Here is an 18,917-nt window from a genome sequence, read left to right as displayed (position 1 = left end):
CATCCTAGGAAAACAGACCTGAACAACTGAGGAACTGAGGGGCATCCAGAGATCAACCAACCAATAGCTTCAGGGAGAGGAGGAGGTGGCTACAGCCTGCTGACCAGATGCCTAGCAGGATCAGGTGGCGGGTAAGCATGGGGTAGTCTGCAGATGTTTGGTGTCGGTTTGGCAGGACCCCATACCAGCTGGACAGCTACTGGCAAGCAAGCTGGACTCCAGGGTTCTGGTCCTGCTGAGCTGGAGCTGGAGGGTGCACAGCTTCAGTCCTACCTGTGAATTCTAGTAGACTTCGAATGATGGGATGCCTGCTCCCCAGGACACTGCATCCTAGAAAATAGGCAAATGATACTGAAACATCTCATAAGCCGGCTGAACCATTTCATCCATGTGCCCCCTCTCCTCCCTCTCTCCCTCCTTCTGTGCTGGATGGTGAGCTTCTTCAGCTTCCTCTTTGTGCTGCTAAGTGTTGTACCCTGGGGAAGTACTGTGTCTGACCACTAGACTCCAGAAACAAAGCAACCAGTAGAAACAACAAACACCCAGCCTTGTAAGGCTTGTGTTAGGTAACAAGCATCTTCACTATCTGTACTTTAGACGAGAAACTGAGGCTGGGAAATGGATGACCTGCCTAAGGCCACACATCAAAGCCGGGACAAACATGGGTTTGCAGTGCTCCCCTGCCGCACACCCTCTCCTTCTGCCTGGTTCTTCAAAGCTGCTAGCTGGCTTTTCCATCTTGGACCCTGATGGGGGCCAGGGGATCAGGTCTCACCCTTCCCACGTCCTGTAGCGGCTGACCTTAGGGTATTCAGTTTCTGCTCTTCAACACCCTGACCTCCCTGACCCTTACCCAGGCCCACACTGCCCCCTGGGGCCAGTGAGCTGAAGCACAGATGTTCTATTGCCTGCCATAAAGAACACACACATGAATGCATGTGTGCACAGGATCTCACAGACGCAGATCAGATCTCTCTTATTCTGGATGCCGCTGCCACTGTTCTCCTCCATTCTGGCTGAATACCAGGCCCTGCACACCCTGGAGCAGACCCAAGCTCTCCTGGTACTTCTGGCTCCCACATACCCCAGTGCCAGGGTGACTAACAGTTTCTCTTGGGAGGGACCCCACAGACAAGTGACACAACCACCCAACATCTTCCCTTGGCCATAGTCTGGCCACCTTGAAGACAGACCCATGGGGCCAGTATCCTGCTGGCTTTATTACCTCCACCAGTGTGTGACCCTCTAGACCCTGGATTCCTGCTTTAACTGTGCCTTCATTTCCCTACATCTGACTCTTTGGAGTTTTCAGATTCAAGACTCTATGGCAGCTGTGACATAACTATCTGGTTCACAATGGGCTGAGGATTTTGGAGAGATGGAAATGGACTCAAAGTGCCCCACACCCCTTTCTTCCTCTACACAGTAATAGCTGCTACCCTATATCCTCAGTGGGTTCCCTCACACCTGTGAACCTGGATACTTTCAAGTGCCCTGAGCCAAACAAGTATAGCATTAAACAAGTGATAAAAATGTTATGGTTGCCTTGCATGTTGCACTGAGAAGGAGAAAGTCTCATCCTGCTCTTTAAATGGGGACATTTTGCGTTGAGTCCCATAAATTAACTGTTCATGTAGCCCAGGGGCCACTGTTCTCAGTTACACCTACCAAGCTTCTGGGGCCTGAGGTAGCCAAAGGAGCCAGTGGCTCCAGGCCTCTGGTCTGGCTTGTGTTCCACTGCCTCGAGGCCCTGACCCATCAATTTGCCCCACATGCTGAGCCCCCCAACATGTTCCTCTTTTTCTGGGAAGCTACCCCCAAAGAACCCGTAACTTTGTTTAGAAATGGCCTCTCTGTCTTGAGGCCGGGACTCCCTCTGATGTTCATCTCAAAGCTGAAGGACAGACATTCTTGAGTCATTACCCACTCCTCCACCCACTGCAGGCTGCTCAAGAAGGGGGCTGAAGACTGTTCAGTGGCAAGGCAAGAATGACCTGGGCCAGACCACCACACAGACTTCTGAGTTCCCCACCTATCTCATCCAGGAATACTGGCTTTTCTGTGAAGCCTACACACGAAGTTCAAGGCCTGTGGCTAAGTAAGACTCCTCCGGCTACTGTGGTCTGAGATTCCACAAGAAAGGGGGTTCCTTTGTACCCAAAGCTAAGCAAGGACTGGGTTTGAAACCCTAGTGTGGCTGGAAGTGATCTGTTACTGGCACTCCATAAGCAAAAAGCTGAGGAGCTGGACACCCAGGCTATTGGTAGCCAGGGAATGTTGGTACTGCAGCTTCGTTGCTCTTGGGACATCACAGCTTGCCCATGGTTGGCTTGGACACAGCAGCAAAAACTCAGGAACATCCCAGTGAACTCACAAATCTAGGAGAAGGTCTCCTGCCCAAGGGACCCATGGGCATCCTCACCAACTTCTCTACCACTAACCTGTATCTTCTAATCTAGGGATTAAAAAGTTTGATTAGCATTCTTGAGGTCAAAATGTAAATTACTGAAAGGATTTTGGGAATAGCATTTTCTATCCAAATTACATCTAGAAGTTTGGATGTTATATTAAAACTTTAGAGTTAAGCTGAGTGGTTGTGGTGCATGCCTTTAAGCCCAGCACTTGGGAGGCAGAGGCAGGGGTATCTCAGTGAGTTCAAGGCCAGCCTGGTCTACAAGCAAGCTCCAGGACAGGCTCCAAAGCTACAGAAAAAGCCTGTCTCAAAAAAACAAACAAACAAACAAAAAGAAGTTAGGTTTTTGTTTTATTTTTTGGTTTTTTGTTTGTCTGTTTGTTTGTTTTTGGATACAGACTATTTACACAGATAAGTGCAAGTCCCTGGGTCCATAGAAAAACCTGGCCTGTGGTTGTCTCCTCTGGTCACAATCAGTGAATGTCATTTGCCAGACAGTCCTGGGGATGAAGTAACAACAGGAATCTGGAGTTGAAATCCAGCGTTGCTCCAGCACCCAGCTCCAGAAGGTAGCCAGTGTCTTCCCAGGATGAGAACCCAGCAAAGTATGGAACAGACCACACAATTCTTACTAGAGGGCTGGCCTGCCCTGAGCCCCTCAGCCCTGTGCAGTTGCCAGCATAAATCTTGGGGACATAAAACAGCTAAGGTCTCCATGCTTTGAATAGCAAGCTTTTGCATGACCTTCTAGCACGTTAAGGAGTTGTGGTGCCCTAAGGTACACAAGCTTGGTGACAGCTGCCAATCGCAATTCCTGTGCTGCCCACAGACAGAGCCCCAAATGGCTGCCTAGACACAGACCTCAAAGATAGAATCAGAGAGACTTGAAGCTTATTCTTTTCCTCCAGGTAACTTCAGTAGACCCCAGACAGGAACAAGGCCTCTGTGCTCTGGGGTGACCCATTAATGTGGGCTGGGTGTTCAAAATTTGGAGGAGGCCAATACAGCAGCTGGCACAGCACTGCTGGGCTGGGCAGACAGACAGCTGTCCTGAAGGCTGAGAGCTCAGCATTCCATGCATGTCAGCGCCTCTATAAAACCCAGCCACTCCCTCAGCTGAGGGGCTAGGGAAGGGGGAACCAACTGGTCAGCCCTCACCCCAGGCTTTATGGCCTAGAGGCTGATCCTTACATGGTCCCACTGGGACCATACCACTTGCTGGGCAGAGAAAAGATGCCACCTGGGGCCCTTGGGCTCTGATGCCAGGTCATGCCAAGAGTCCACCGGTCCCTCTCATGAACCAAGACATGCAGGCAACAGCTCTGGCCCCTCCAGCCTCATAAGAAAGGAAAAGAAGTGGCAAGACCAGGCAGTCTGATATGGCTGGGTGACCTTGAATGAGACCTAGTTCTTCCCTGGGCCTTGGTCTTTTCCTTGTAAAATGGGAAAGGCAGAGGTCTGCACTTGCTGGCTGCCAAAAGACCCATGAAGCACAGCATGAGGACCTCTCTGTATGTGGCTAGCCCAGGATAAACCCTGCATGTATATGATTTCCAAGACCTATGTGTACATGCAGTGCCATGGGCAAGCAGCCACACTCTGAACCAGGCTGTGTCCTGAAGGTCACTCATGGTTTGGGGACACAGTTGTTAGGGTCTGTTGGGCTAAAGGACAGAGCAGGTAAGAGGCTGGCAGGTGGGGTCTTCAAACATGGGAAGGACCAAGGTAGCTAGCTCCTATATCTGTTGGCCTTGAACCTGCACAAGTGAACCCTTGACCCCTTTTCTATGTCGCCAGGGAAACACCTCCTCCCAAAACAGCTTCCCATCCTTTCTACTCCAGTGTCTCAACCCAGCCCCCAGGCCAATCCCTTCCCCTGCCTCAGAGAGACCCAAGTGTCCTTTCAGTCCTGTTCAAGACTGTATGCCTTCTCCAGAGTCAGCTGGTCTGTGGCCAGGCAGCCAGGCTGGGACGGAGCCACACATATCCACCCCCTCAGAGGGCAGCTTACAGTCCAGCCTTATGTGGGGGCTCGCCTGCTGCCCCAGGCCCAGCCACCTGTCTCCCTGCTTTGGGACATCTCCTCAGCCCTTTCCTCTTTAATGGCTATACCATATGTACAGCTCCACTTCCTTCTCCCTACCCCCCCCCCCACTTCCTGAAGCTTACAGCCTGGCTTGGAGTTCATAGCTACAACACACACACTCATGCACATACCCACACATGTGCACGCATGCGTGTGTGTGTGTGTGTGTGCGCGCGCGCACACACACACACACACACACACACAGCTGTGGAATGTTTTCCTCCTTCTGAGGTTTGTGGCTCCGGGACATGTGCTCCTTGCCACCTCCCCAAGTACCGGAGATGTAGTCTATTCCTTCTTCCTCTTTGAACTCTTGTGGGGAGCTGAGGCTGAGTTAGAACTATGAACCGGTGAGGGGAGAAGTGAGAGTCATGAGAGACCCCACCTGAGTTGCTCAGGGGCAACCATGAACCTCCCCAGCCCCCATCACCAGCACTCACATAGCAGGGACTGGTTTTCCCATTTGGAGAGAGAACTGGCCCCTAGAAAGCCAGACTGAAATCAGCCCCACCTCCCTGGATTTTCATTCATTCTTTTAACAGCCATTCATCCCTCTGGTATTTGTTGAAGACCCACAAAATACTAGGTTGGGCCTGAAGGGACTATGGCAGGAAGCCAGTCAGATGAGACCCAAGCAGTTCAACACCAGCATCTCTATCAAAGTGGTGAGTGCCTGGATAGGAAGGATGTGGGGTTGGGGGGAGGGGCAGAGGAAGAGTGAAGGAACTCCTTGGCTCATTATCTGTCAATCACAGAAGCTCTCATCACAGAGACACTCTCCAGGCTAGGAGTGAACCAGGCCTTAGCCAGAACAAGGGACAGGAAGTGCTGTCCTTCAGCAGAAGCTGGGGGAGATGCTGTATCTGAGACAGGAGAGTCTAGCATCTGCAAAGGCTGGGGTACACATCTAGGTATGGCTATGGACAGCGTGGGATCTCTTTGAGCACCTAAGCTTCCTCCAGGGATTGAGAGAACCTTGGAAACACCTTAAGCAGAAGAATGACAGAACCAGGTGTCTCAAGATGGGTATTTCATTGTGAGCAGGAGAAATGGATCTCAGACGTCAGACAAGGGGCTTCCAGAAAAGGATGTGGGAGTTGGAAGTTGGGTAGGGGTGGAGGAGCCATGCCTTTGGAGATGGGAAGCCCACAGCCTCTCCTGGAGGAGGCCACTAAGGGTGTGTTGATCCTTGAGCCTGCTACACCCCAAGGTCTAGGTAACAAGGGAAGGGAAGTAGGGGATAGCCTTCTGACCCAACTTACACCAAAGGAACTGGAGTGGAAGAACATGGGCAGTTCTCAGGGTCATCGTACAGGCGAAACAAAAGGCGCCACACACTGTGTGGTCCACTATTAAGTTCGAATGAAGTCAGGCCCAGGCAGAAATCGATAATGGTGACTGCCTCTGTTAGGAAGCAGGGGACAGCTTACCAGAAAGGGAATAAAGGAATGTCCTGTCACAGAGCCATGGGAGTGAACACTGAGGGTCACACAGGTGTGGCACCTGCCACAGCCCTTCAGCCTATGGAATTAAACCCTGTACACAGTGACAAATGGCAATAGAAGCTGATCACTAATAAACTGGAGAAAGAGCTGGCCTGAGAAGCTCAGACCACACACCCGTTGTTCCTTGGCTGGGGGCTGAAGGGTCCCTGCCAGACAGTTCCCCTAAGACAGTTTGCAACAGGAGAAGGTGATTTCCTGAAGTCAGGCCAAGGACCTGTTGTTAAAACCAGGAATGGGAGCTTAAAGTCCAGACAACAGTTTTGGATTGGAGAGGGTCCCCTCTGCTAGTTAACAGTAAGAAACATAAGCAGTGAACGTTTAGTAAAAAGGGCCGGGTGACTGGTGAACTGTGAAGTTTATCTGCTGGACCTTTCCTTGAAGAGACTTAGCTAAATTTTAAGTTTTCTCACCTTTTGCAACCCTTTGACATGTGACCCAAATAGCAGCACCCTTGACATGTTCATCCAGCGGCAAAGACCTGGATGGAAAATAACAAGAAGGTGGAGTGAAGGGTCATTTTCAGGAACTCCCCCCCCCGAAGAATATTACCTCCAAAGCAAGAAATAGGACTGCATTGAGAGAGGGGGAGGGAGAGAGAGAGAGAGAATCAGAGGCAAGTGCATACCACATGGTACATCAGCTGTTGGGCCTTCTCCATGTGTCACTGGACACATGCTGGCTTGGAGCATTTAAGCCCTGCTTGTGGGTGCTGCCACAGCTGCCACCAGGCTGCTGAAGAAGTAAAGTGGGCTTTTTCTTCCTGCCCTGGAGACCAGAAAGACCTTCACCTCCTTCTCCCCAGCCAGTGCCTTCCTCCTGGTCCATGGGGACAGTTGTAGCCAAACTGCTCCTGCCTACCCTCAGCAGCCTGGCCTTCCTCCCCACAGTGAGCATCGCTGCCAAGAGGCGGTTTTACATGGAGGCCATGGTCTATCTCTTCACCATGTTCTTCGTGGCGGTAAGTGGGAACATGGGAGGAAGGCCTCATAGGGAGGGTCACCACTTCTGTCCTGTGCCGGGTGATGGAGAAACATGACAAGGTATGTGTGGGAGTATCCCAGTGACTGGAAAGAAGAGGTTCCTGGAGTCTGTCTTCCTCTATGAACCTCAGTTTCTCCATCTGTGCCAGGAATCGAGGGGGGCGGGCAGTGGCTGACACATGTGACTGAAGCCAAGCCATGATGGCCCGTGTCAGTTAATTAGGGACAACCTTTGCAGGTGGCTTCTTTTTATGCTCCCCACACCCTCTCCCTACCAGCTTTGTCCCAGGAGTTGCTGGGCTGGGGAGGACAGGGGGTGAGTGAGCAGGGCCTAGGAATGGACCCACTAGATTCAGGGAAGGTAGAGGGCCTGGATGGATCTGACTCCAGAATGCGGAACTCCCTCCACTGAGGAGGGCCAGCCTCTCTCTAGTCCTTTCTTTCTCTTCCTGTTATATGTCTGTCTGCCTGCCTGCCCGAGTTCCCTCTCCCCTCTGTCTCCAGGTTACATCCTGGAGTGGCTCTTCTGTCTTTCGGGGCATGTCTGGCACTGGGCCAGCTTTGCTGGAAGCCTTGTGTCAAGGCCTGTGCTTCTCACCCCCGCTGTGTACCTCTCCCTGGCTCTATGTCTATTTGCTCTTTGCCTCCGTCTCTCTCCCCCTTCTTTCTTTCCGTGCCCAGCTCTTTAGATTTCTAGAATTACACCCCCTTGGAGTCCACCCTCCTCTTCTCCCTCTCATTTCTTTTCCTGATCCTCCATGTCTCTCTGGCTTTATCTACCTATCCATACAACTTGCTTCTGTCTGTCTATCTAATTATAGATTCATCTACCATCTTCTCATTTGTCATTTGTCTTGTTCTCGCGTATCTATTCATCATCTATCATCTGTCTATTATCTGTCTAGCCAGCCATCTCTCCCTGTCCATTCACCTTCCCATCCAGCCTCTCTCTGTCTTAAAAACCCCCTATCACTATGCCCCTGAGACCTCCTGAGTACCCCTCCACCGGCCCTCACTGCTGTCCTCTCACCAGGGGTCACTCCTTCCTTACTGCCCCATAACTTTTGTTTTTCTCTCGTCACACCTATCCTCAGTAGTCCGTATGCTGTGTGACCCACACATTGGTAGGATAAATGCCCAGGGTTGGCAAGCAGCCTGGTAGTCTCCTCCTTAAGGCAGAGTCGAGCCTTTGGAAAATAGTGTCCTGTGTCTCTTCCGGCAGCAGGGTCTCAGTAGGCAAGGGCATGGAGTATGTGAGGGTACTCGGCCAGCTGAGTGAGTGAGGCCACCAGAACACACGTGTGAGCTCACATGCGGCTCCATATGTTGAGTAAGTCCAAGAGACTTTCTAGTGGTGGGAGAAGCCGCCAGTGCTAGGCTGACAACAGCCAGGGAGGAGTTGGCATATGTCTACCTCCTGGTTGTGATGGTCCCATGAGTAACAGTGAATTTCTCCAAGGAACTGGAAGCTCTAGAGCTCTGAGTTCACTTTGGGAGGGGAGGACAGTAGGTTAGTGAACAAGCCACAGGCAGCCACTATGGTGGGAAGGGGCCCAGCGTCACCCACTCATGAGTTTAGGGCAGTGATTTGCACTTGATAGAAGAGGAAACCGAGTCTCAGAGAAACTGGGCCACCAAAGTCACCATGATCACAACTCTGAGATCCTGATCTACCCACAGTACTTTCCCATACTGTCATTTGTTCCTCAAGAGACCCCGCCAACGTGAGAGCCCAAATGAGACCCCCCCAAGGTCAGAGACAAATGCCAGGTTCTTGTGCCCAAGGCCCATGTTAGATATAACCCAGCAACTCACAGGCCGTGGTTATGTCACCCTGCCTGGGCTGGCCTGCAGCTGCCTCGGTACCAGCCTTAGAGGCCCACCCTGCCCCACCCCACCCAGAGTGGCAGAGCCAGCTGTCTCCTATGACAAATGTCCCTTGGCCTCAAAGCCACAGTCTGTGCCTCACAGAGTTCTGCCTTCCACGTGGCTCCTCCAGGACCCTCCATGGCAACCACCAGTTGTATGTTGTACTGATGCCGAATACAAGAATGACTCTTGGTGTCAATTACCCAAGAGTGGCCCTGAATTGTTCCAAAGAGTTCCTCTCTCCCTTGTTCTAATCTTATAGTCATCTAATCTAAAAGCAGGTTCTAATCTAAGAATCTTGGACAACAGCACCCTCTCCATATGCTGAACAGCACAGCAAACAGGCTAAAAATGAATGAGGGATCTGAGTCTTAATCTTTTACAGGAGTCTCACAAGGAAGACAGCTGTTTCTCTGGCCCTATTGACTCAAAAGCACACAAAGCCACAATCCGATATTAATATCAGCCTATACCCACATGTTGCTTACAACATGTTTTGGAAGGGGGGGGATGAAGCACTTGTTTTCAATGCCTTGCTGATTTTAACACATGTTCTTAGCCCTAGTCATCACACCTCATATAAACATATACTGTTGTGAGTCAGGGGCATAAAAGAGTCACGGAGGAGAAACAGAGACTATAGAACAGTCAGAGCTTATGCATACGTCTGAGCCTGTAGGACTCAGTTACACTAGAAATTCAAAGATTGATTAATTGCCCTATTTTTCTCAGAGTTTGAGTTAATTCTAACCATGGTGAGCACAGTGTTCTAAATGCACAATACTAACTTGGTTTCAGGTTGGGTGGAAGTTTGGTCTGTAAAGGCAAACTTTAATCAGAACATCCCAGAAAAATCATTCCCACAGTGTGGGACACCATGCTATGCAGTTATCACCAGGGCCCCTCAAGCCCCACTGAATAGGGGCTCTCACTCCATTGGACAGAGAAGGCCCTGAAAGAGCAGCCTCTTGCTTGTGTCCCTCTGCCATATATGCGGAGCTAACAGCAGGGTTGGAGCTCTTGCCATACCCAGCTATGTCCTCGCCCAGCCCCAGTTGGGTCAAATCCACCTGCCTCTGGGGAGGGAGTGTATTCATGGCTGCCTTGCCCTTTCCTCCTTAGGCAGGAGGCACCCCAGGGAAGTTCATAGTCACACAGGCCCAAAAGAACTTCAGGGCTTGAGGACAATTAGATCCCCTGCTGTAAAGCCTCCTTCTCTGGCCACACACACAGGCAAGTACTCTATGCTGGGATCCAGCCTAATGAGGTTCTCCTGCTCCTCATGGGGCAAGGTATAATAGATGTTTCCCAGAATCCCACAGTGAGTGAGTTTTACCCCTTCACAGGCCTATACAACAAAAGGGAGCACAGATGTTACAGATGGTGGGCTCAGGTGGGGTTGAGTCTTGTGGCTTTGTAAGGAGTTGGAAGAGCAGGAGTGGGCCCCAGAGCTGAGTCTCTTTCCTACTCTGCTTGACCGCCTTGATCTGGCCCCACCTGAAGCTTGTCCTTCGCCGGGGGGGGGGGGGGGGGGGTTAAACAGAGCTCAAGCCTAGTTGGTTAACCGCCTCTTTGACAGTGTCCCTTTAAAAAGGTGTAGTACCCAAAGCTCAAGGCAGCATCAGAGCTCTGGATTGGGCTGACCCAACACAGAAGCTGGACACCCCCTCCCTTCCCCTGGATGATGGCTATGACTGACAGTCCACATGCAACTGCGATCAGCAGGAGGTCTCTAAGCTTCTAAGTCGGGACCCCACGTGTTTGACTGACACATCCATCATCCAGGGTCCCCAGCCCCCTGTAGTGCCCCTGCTGCCTCCAGACAAGGGCTGTTTTCCAGCTTGCCTGCTCCCCCCTGCTGAGCTGGGCTTACCAAGAGATGATTGTGCTGGCTCCTGGGCTTGTTTGTGCCAGTCGCACTTGTCAAAATAATTATGTCATGTAATTAAATATTACTTAAAATGATGAAATGTGAAGCAAAAGGAGAGAGAGTTGTTTTCTGTAAGAAATAAGTTGACTGCTTGGAAATATTCCATATAGAGCCTTTTGCTTGAAAGCAAATGTCAGGAACAGGCCTGCTAGAGTATGGAGGAGAGGTGAAGGAAAGAGGGTGGTAGGGTCAGCCCTGCTTGGGGGAGTCTAAGGTCTTCCTCCTTTTCAAAAAGACAGTGGTCCAGGATAAAAGGCTCGCGCCTGAAGATCGACACAGGAACATGTGTGCACTTCCAGTCAGTCCAGGGGCAAAGGTTGTGTGTGTGGGTGATATTTTAGGGTCCCCTCCTCAGCAGGCTTTATCTGAGTGACTACAACTTTGGGCCAATGGTAAGAGAGTCTAAAAGTGATACTTACTTCCAGGCCTGATGGACTTACCTGTTTAATTTCCACAAGACTGAGTTGGGGGGCGGGGGTACTCAACTGTGTGCCCTGATAATGTGGGGAAGCTGATGCACAAAGGCATCAAGGTCTGGAGGCTAGTGAGGGGCCTGTGCCCAGGGACCAATCCTCACCCACCACTGATGCCTGTTGATCCCATGTGGTTTCCCTGCAGTTCTCCCATGCCTGTGATGGGCCTGGCTTGTCTGTGCTGTGCTTCATGCGCCGTGACATCCTGGAGTACTTCAGCATCTATGGAACGGCCCTGAGCATGTGGGTCTCACTGATGGGTGAGTGGCTATCTCTGCCAGTGGGTGGGAGCCATTCCTCAACACCAGCCAGCACCCAGTCTATGTCTGAGATCCTCTCCCTTCTCTCTGATTTGCAGAGCCAGTGGCTTAATCTTCTGAAAGAAACATGCTCATTTCTTAGATGCTTAGATGCCTATACTCTTACTTTTCACACCTTAGGTGATTCTTGTAATGAGCCCTTGTGACATTTACAAAGCAAAGACACACAAAGGAAAGGGCAAAGGTGCAACCCTGCAGAGACCATCACTGCCCTCAGTTCAGGGACTTCGCCTCTGAGAACATCCTCTAGGCTCAAGGGAGCATTTGCTCTTATGGGTCATCTTTAGGTCTCAAAATCCTCACCTTGGATCTGGGGTTAGGCTCAGTGGGAGAGTACTGGCCTAACGAGCAAGGTTCCATCCCTTGGTTCCATCTCCAGCACTGTGAAAATTGGAAGAAAGAAAAGAAGAGAAAGGGAAGGAGGAAGGGAGAGAGGGAGAGAGGAGGTTAGAAAGATGGCTCAGAGGTTAAGAACACCAGCTGCTCTTTCAGAGGTCCTGAGTTCAATTCCCAGCACTGACATGGTAGCTCATACCCATCTATAATGGGATCTGATACTCTCTTGTGGCCTGCAGGCATACATGCAGAGAGCTCAAACATAAAAGGTAAATAGATAAAATTAAGAAGAAAGAAGGAAGTGTAAGACCCTCAGAATGAAGAGTCTCCCAGTTTCGGTCGGTACCCCCAAGAACTCAATGGCCAGTCCAGTTGATGCAACACACAAGCAAGAGGCTTTAATAAACAGGAAACGTTTGCATAAACGGGCCCTCAGCACACAGGCTAGAGAGAAGTGTCATTCTCCAGGCACAGGCCTTTTTTAAAGGCAAAACGCATAAGCTTAGGGAGGGGCTGTGACCCTTAGTCCGTTGAGTGTGTGACCCTTTGAGGCCAGATTGTCTTGCTGTTAGGGTCAGCAGACCTTAGGGCCTCAGGGTATGCTAATTAATCTTGTCTGGACAAATCGAAGTTGCAGCTATCTCTTTGTTTCTTAAGGAACCTATTTACTACCTGCTGACTCACTGAAAGGAGGGGCAGTGTGAATTCTTGATATCCTGCTATCTTAGGGCCAGTGGTTAGCAAATTCTGCCCGACATTCCAATTATTTGGGCTTCATTTCATTTCTTTGCTAGTTTAAGTCTTTCAGAAGGAAGGTGTCTTAGTTGGGATTTCTATGGCTGTGAAGAGATACCATGATCACAACAACTCTTATAAAGGAAAACATTTCATTGGGGCTGACTTATAGTTTCAGAGGTTTAATCCATTATCATCACAGCAGGAACACTGGGGACATGTTAGTAGACATGGTGCTGGAGAAGGAACTGAGAGTCCTACATCTCTCAGTAGGAAAAAAATGAGGCACAGTATGCCTGGCTTGAGCTTCTGAGACCTCAAAGCCTATACACAGTGACATACTTCCTCCAACAAGACCACACCTACTCCAAAAAGGCCACACCTCCTAATAGTACCACTCCCTGTGAGACTATGGAGACCATTTTCTTTCAAATTACCACAGAAGGTTTGAAGGGAGAAAGAAAGCAGGCAGAGAGAGAGAGAGAGGGAGGGAGGGAGAGGGAGAGGGAGAGGGAGAGGGAGAGGGAGAGGGAGAGAGAGAGAGAGAGAGAGAGAGAGAGAGAGAGAGAGAGAGGAAAGGGAAGGGAAGGGGAAAGGAAAGGAAATAAAGAAAAGAACAGGGAAAAACCAAACAAACTCAACCTTGTTTCTCAGGGATGCTGTCACAGGTGGACCATGTTACCCGAGGGTCCCTCCTGAAACTCAGCCCTATCCACCACTCACTCACTCATGTGTCTCTAGTCTTAATACTTTTCATCCCAGGATTTGTAGGAATTACTGATCAGTCTACTGTTTAATTCCACCCTGATCCAGGGAAGCAGCACCCCTGTTTCCTCCAAATAAAATTCAGACCCCTTGGGTCCTATGGACTGAAGGGACATCCAATGGGGTTCCCAGGGTGGAGGCACAGCCAAGGGAGGGAGGCAGCTCACCACTCCTGCGTCTCTCTCCAGCCCTGGCCGACTTTGATGAACCCCAGAGGTCAACCTTCACGATGTTCGGTGTCCTTACCATCGCTGTTCGGACTTTCCATGACCGCTGGGGTTATGGGGTCTACTCGGGCCCCATAGGTACAGCCGTCCTCATCATTGCTGTGAAGTGGGTGAGTACTGTGGGGGCCTCAGCTGACAGGACCCAGGGAACCTGCAGTTCTCCCCTGGTCTCTCCTATATGGGTCCCATACTTCCTACCCTTACATGCAAGCAAACTAACATGAGAATTGAGCCTAAACCCCTAGAATCCCTAGAAATGATGACTCATGCTTAAACCCTATTCCCTGCTGGCTCATCAGTAATTAGTCATTACTGGTCCTGGGTAAAGCCAAAGCTCCTTTTCTCTGCTCTGTGTTCAAATACACATAGAGGATGCTTCTAAGCATAGGCACATACATGGCTTTTAATGAACCCAGAGATGGGGAGACCACTCACCATCATGACCATCATTGTCATTGTTTTCATCAACTGTTATCATTCTGAGAGACAACGGCTGCTTACAACGCCCATTTGGAGAGCAGCTAGGTTAATCTGGAAAGCCTGCCTGAAGGAAGCAAGCTTTAGATATGACTCTCATGAAGAAGGAAGGTTTGAGGCGAAGGTGAAGCAGAGTTTTCAGTAGGACTGGAGGAGGACCTGGTGTCTGGCACTTACTCTGCCCTCTACAATCCCAAGGCCCTCCTGGCAGCAAGGCCTGGAGTCCACCTAAGCTAGCCAACATGAACAAGAGTCCTGAAGGCAGGATAGACCAGGGATGTCTTCTGGGCACCACTGAGAGCAGTCAGACCCAAAACATGGACCTGGGAGGCCAGCAGGCTTCAGACCAAGCAGGTGGCAACCCGGGCCCCAAGTTCACACCACTCCCATGCATTTTTCATGCAGCACCACTTTGGACCTTGGGGTTCCCCTAAGTAGAACCTCAGCAGTGCAGAACAGGGCAGGCAGTGCTTCAGGGGGCTCTGATCCATCCTATCTGTCTGCAGCAAAGTGGGGACAGGTAAAAGCAGGCAGGAAGCTTCCAAGCTGCCTCCTGCTCATGCAGGCTCTGAGGAACTCAGGCTTACTCTACTTTTTAGTTAAGGTACACAAAGGTCAGCAGCCAAACCTGCAGCCCCAGTGGGCAGTGGCTGCTGGACTTGGCTTTTCAGGAGGCAATGAGGAGCTTTTATCTCACTGTAATTTGGGTAAAGCTGGCCTTGGCTGACCCTGAAGGCCAGAGCCTGCTTGTGGCAGAGGTGCTGGGGTTCTGCATAGTTAGTTAACAAGCTGGAATTCATAAACACAAAGACTCCTTTTGACACTGCTTCCTTGTCCTGCCCATCATGGGCCCTTGGCTGGGTCTGGATCTGACTCCATTTTTTTTTTTAAGATAGGGTTTCACTTTGTATTTCTAGCTGACCTCCAACTCACTGACATCTGCCTGCCTTTGCCTCCTGGGTGCTGGGATTAAAACTCAGCATGCCCATTCTGACTGACTTTTAATTAAATAAGTTAAAATAAAATAATAAACAGATAGCATACCTGTGCTAGTGTCCCCCACTAAATTCCAGGCTTCCGGGTGTCTGGTGGGAACAGGAGTGAGAGAGGCTGCAGCACCACCCACCTCTGGGGCACAGATCCCATCTAGAACACTACATATGCAGGTGGTTTGGGCTTGCTTCTTGGAATGGGGAGAGCATTCCTTTTCATGTCTCACCCTTTTGGGAGAAGTATAGGAACTACACTTGGAGAGCAGAAGCTGAATTCAATGGAAAGTAGGGCTTCCCAGGACAAGGGAGGCCTGTGGGTGACCTTGGATATCTGTCCCCTCTTTGGGGCCCCAGTGTTACAATTGTGAGATTGACCACACCAGGGCTTTCCAGGCCACTATCACCTGCACCCAGGCTAATTAGCTGTACCCACAGCACTGACACCATTCACTGAGTCCTCAACCCCTGTTAATAATGGCAAGTTTAAGAAGACTGGAAACAGCACCGTCACCACTCACTTGGTGGTAAAGCCAGTTCTAACCAGCTGTTGATGGCCTTTGTCTATCCAGTGTGTTCATGCAGTCAAGGCTGCTGTCCACTAACCACAGCATGCACCTGACATGTATAAGGGTCTACCCCAGTGAAACCTGAACCATCCTGAGTCTAAAATACCTTTGGGCTGCAAGGGTCTGCATCCCACTGAGGAACCACAGGTATCCCGTCTCTTCTGTGTAATACCTCATCTTACCAAGCTTGAACACACACCAGACCCTCATGAAAGGCATCATGGCCTGAGACGTCAGGGTTAACAGAAAAGGGTCACTATATGCCACTGAAGTCCCACAGACTACCACACAAACCACCTGGAGAGGCACACAGGGCTCATGGGTAACAGTCTCCATGGCAATGACCTCTAGCTAGGAGGTAGGAGTACACCAGTGGCCTTGCCACTTCCCGAAGAGGCAGCAAGGGCAGTGGGAACCCAGGGAAAATTGGCGGAGAGACTCCCAGCCCTGTCACAGTTCTGCTTGGGGTGGGGGGCAGTCCTTGCAAAACTGACCAGAGCTGCTCAGGCACGCAGAGGAATGGGATAGGCACTACTACCTGAAGACCGGAGGAGGTGGCAGTGGGACCTTGCCCAGACAACTCAGGAAGGAAACGTTCCCTGTGATGCACCCCCAAAAACCTTAACGTTCTCACCTTGCACCCCTCAGCTGAAGAAGATGAAGGAGAAGAAGGGTCTGTACCCAGACAAGAGCATCTATACTCAGCAGATAGGCCCTGGCCTCTGTTTTGGGGCACTGGCCCTGATGCTTCGCTTCTTCTTTGAGGTACTGGTCCTGTTGGGATGAGATGGAGCTCTCCAGAGCCCTCTGGAAAATGGCTCAGCTTAACAGAGAGCTAGCAGGTGGTTTTCACAGGGAGGCTCCAAGTCACACATTCTGTTGTGGTGGGGGTTTGAAGTTAGTACTTTCCATCCCCAATGTACCAGCATCACAGCCTGCATGAACCTGAAAGTCACAGGGAACCAAATTAGGCCCTGGCTTCAGGAAGTTTGGGTATGCTGGAAGAGACCAGGGGCTGATGCCCAGAACCCAGGGGACAGGGAAGAGAATGAGGCAGAGGGGCTTTCTGGCACATTCTCAGGGTGAAATGGCTGGCAGAGGCACCAGATGGCTAGCAGGGCTTAGTTCAGGGAAGGGGCTGAGGCCCCAGACTGACTCACTGTCCTCCACAGGAGTGGGATTACACCTACGTCCACAGCTTCTACCACTGTGCTCTGGCCATGTCCTTCGTCCTGCTGCTGCCCAAGGTCAACAAGAAGGCTGGGAATGCAGGGCCCCCCGCCAAGCTGACCTTCTCCACCCTCTGCTGTGCTTGTGTTTGACCACAGCCCCTGTTCTAGGACTCTGCCTTCGTGTCTGGCTGCCCCACCATCTCTCCCACGATTCTTTCTATGCTTTCCGTGTGTGTCAATGAGAAATGGTCTCTTCTGTGCCCCAAGAGACAAGCAGACCGGCTACACTCTGCTAAATGCTGCTTAAGGACCACTAACTCCATGTTCTCCTCCAAGACCTCGTAACCATAGGTGTGCCTGGCAGAGCTCTGGGCCAGTGGGTACTGGCCACAAATCGCAGCTAAGCGGCATACACAACAGGGATTATCTCATCCCCAAGTCCTGCCTGCCTGGGTTGCCTGCTTTCTCTAGAAAACTGATATTGCCCATGGCCCAGGCTCTGAAAGTCCCCCACCCACCCCATTTGTGAAGCTGGAGCCTGTGAAACCAGCTTTGGTCTGGACCCAAGTTTGCATGGCCCTGTCTGGGCCCCATCCCTTTAGCCAGGTCTTAGATCAAACCATTCAGAGTAAACTCCTGATTGGCCACTTGTCATTAGCCCAAAAACACTTTACATACATCTGTTTCCTAGAACAACTCTGTGTGCTGAGTTATAGTTCCGGTCTTTGGAGAGTGCCTGAGTAAGGCCAGGTACTGGTAGACACAAAGCAAAGTCTGCTGCTGGCCTGGGTACCTGGGCTGCAGATGGGGTACATTGCTGGTCTTCAGTTTACTCTACACTGGTCTGACGCTTACTCTAACAGAAGGCAGGTGCAGGCAATACCCCGGAGCCAGGCCTTGTGGGACGGCGCCATACTCTGAGCCGTCCTGTCTGTGACAGACTGGGGTCAGGGCATGGCAGGACATGGTAGCCACCACAGCAACTTTCAGACATCACCTCACAAGCCTGCATCTCCCAAGCACCCCCGCTATCCCCTTTCCTGGTGACCCAAGGCCCAGCTGTCAGCAAGAAGTTACCTACACCTGTCTGGGACTTATTTATGTCTCCAGATGGTGCCACTTCAAGGGAGCAGCTACCCACATCCGGTCCCCACCCACTAGGCTGCTGGCAGTCTCTCCTAAGTCACCTCCTGTGCCTCCTAGGAAGCCAGCGCCACCACTTGACTTGAATGTTCCTCTCTTCCCAGCTGACCCCTCAGCCTAGCCTTCTAGGTGCTTATCTCTGTGAGTACCCACAACTCTCTGTATCTCAGTCATCTCTACCTATCCCTTCCCTTCCCCCATCCCACCAGGCCCTAGTGGTAGACAGAGGTTACTCATAAGCTTCACCCTATCTCTGGCCTCAGAGACTTTTAATAATAGAACAGCCCATATTGCCACAGGGCACCTCAGAATGTTCAAACCTGACTCCTACGGACTAGGCCTCATTTATCAGGTGAGGAAGCCAAGACACATAGTCTGGGCTCTGAGGCTCCCCAGAAAGGAGCAGAGCTGGAGAGATGGCTCAGTGGGTAAGAGCACTTGTTGCCCTTCCAAAGGGCCCAGGTTCAGTTCCCAGCTCCCACTCAGCCACTCACGACCATCTCTAATGCCACTTCTAGAGGATATGATCATGATCAGATCCCTCTTCTGGCCTACAAGGAAACAGACACACATGCAGTGTGTCACACATACTTGGAAACAAATACCCACATAAAAAAAATAAAAATAAATAAACAACTCCAAGGGAGAAGAGCAGGAATAGAGTAGGAACAAGGGCACTGAGATATGGAGGCCTTGCTCACCTCTCTAGCCTGCAGTCAAGTACAGGTACACACCACATAGGCATATGTAAACACACACTCCCACATGACATACTTGTGTGTATCTTAAACACATATCACATGAGCTCACACACCAGGGAGACACAAGGTGTCCTGGAGCCCGATATTCTGTTGGGTCACCTCTTACTTCCAGAGGACAGACTGCTAAGTCAGAGCTGCTCACCCCTAGTGAGAGGCAGAGACGAAGC

General features: G+C 50.9%; 1 protein-coding gene across 1 annotated transcript; it reads left to right on the top strand.

Annotated features, from left to right (window-relative positions):
- Positions 1-6,668: 6,668 nt before the first annotated feature.
- On the top strand, positions 6,669-17,049 carry Mymk (myomaker, myoblast fusion factor). Its single transcript, XM_051184957.1, has 5 exons — positions 6,669-6,962; positions 11,402-11,516; positions 13,601-13,749; positions 16,323-16,439; positions 16,847-17,049. Exons 1-5 carry the CDS (start codon positions 6,828-6,830, stop codon positions 16,994-16,996), a joined length of 666 nt encoding a protein of 221 aa, XP_051040914.1. The 5' UTR covers positions 6,669-6,827; the 3' UTR covers positions 16,997-17,049.
- The last annotated feature ends 1,868 nt before the right edge of the window (positions 17,050-18,917 follow it).

Source organism: Phodopus roborovskii, unplaced genomic scaffold (assembly GCF_943737965.1).
Source record: "Phodopus roborovskii unplaced genomic scaffold, PHOROB, whole genome shotgun sequence".
Taxonomy (NCBI): Eukaryota; Metazoa; Chordata; class Mammalia; order Rodentia; family Cricetidae; genus Phodopus; species Phodopus roborovskii.
The sequence above is the reverse complement of the archived record's forward strand: the minus strand, read 5'-3'. Positions and strand labels throughout refer to the sequence as shown.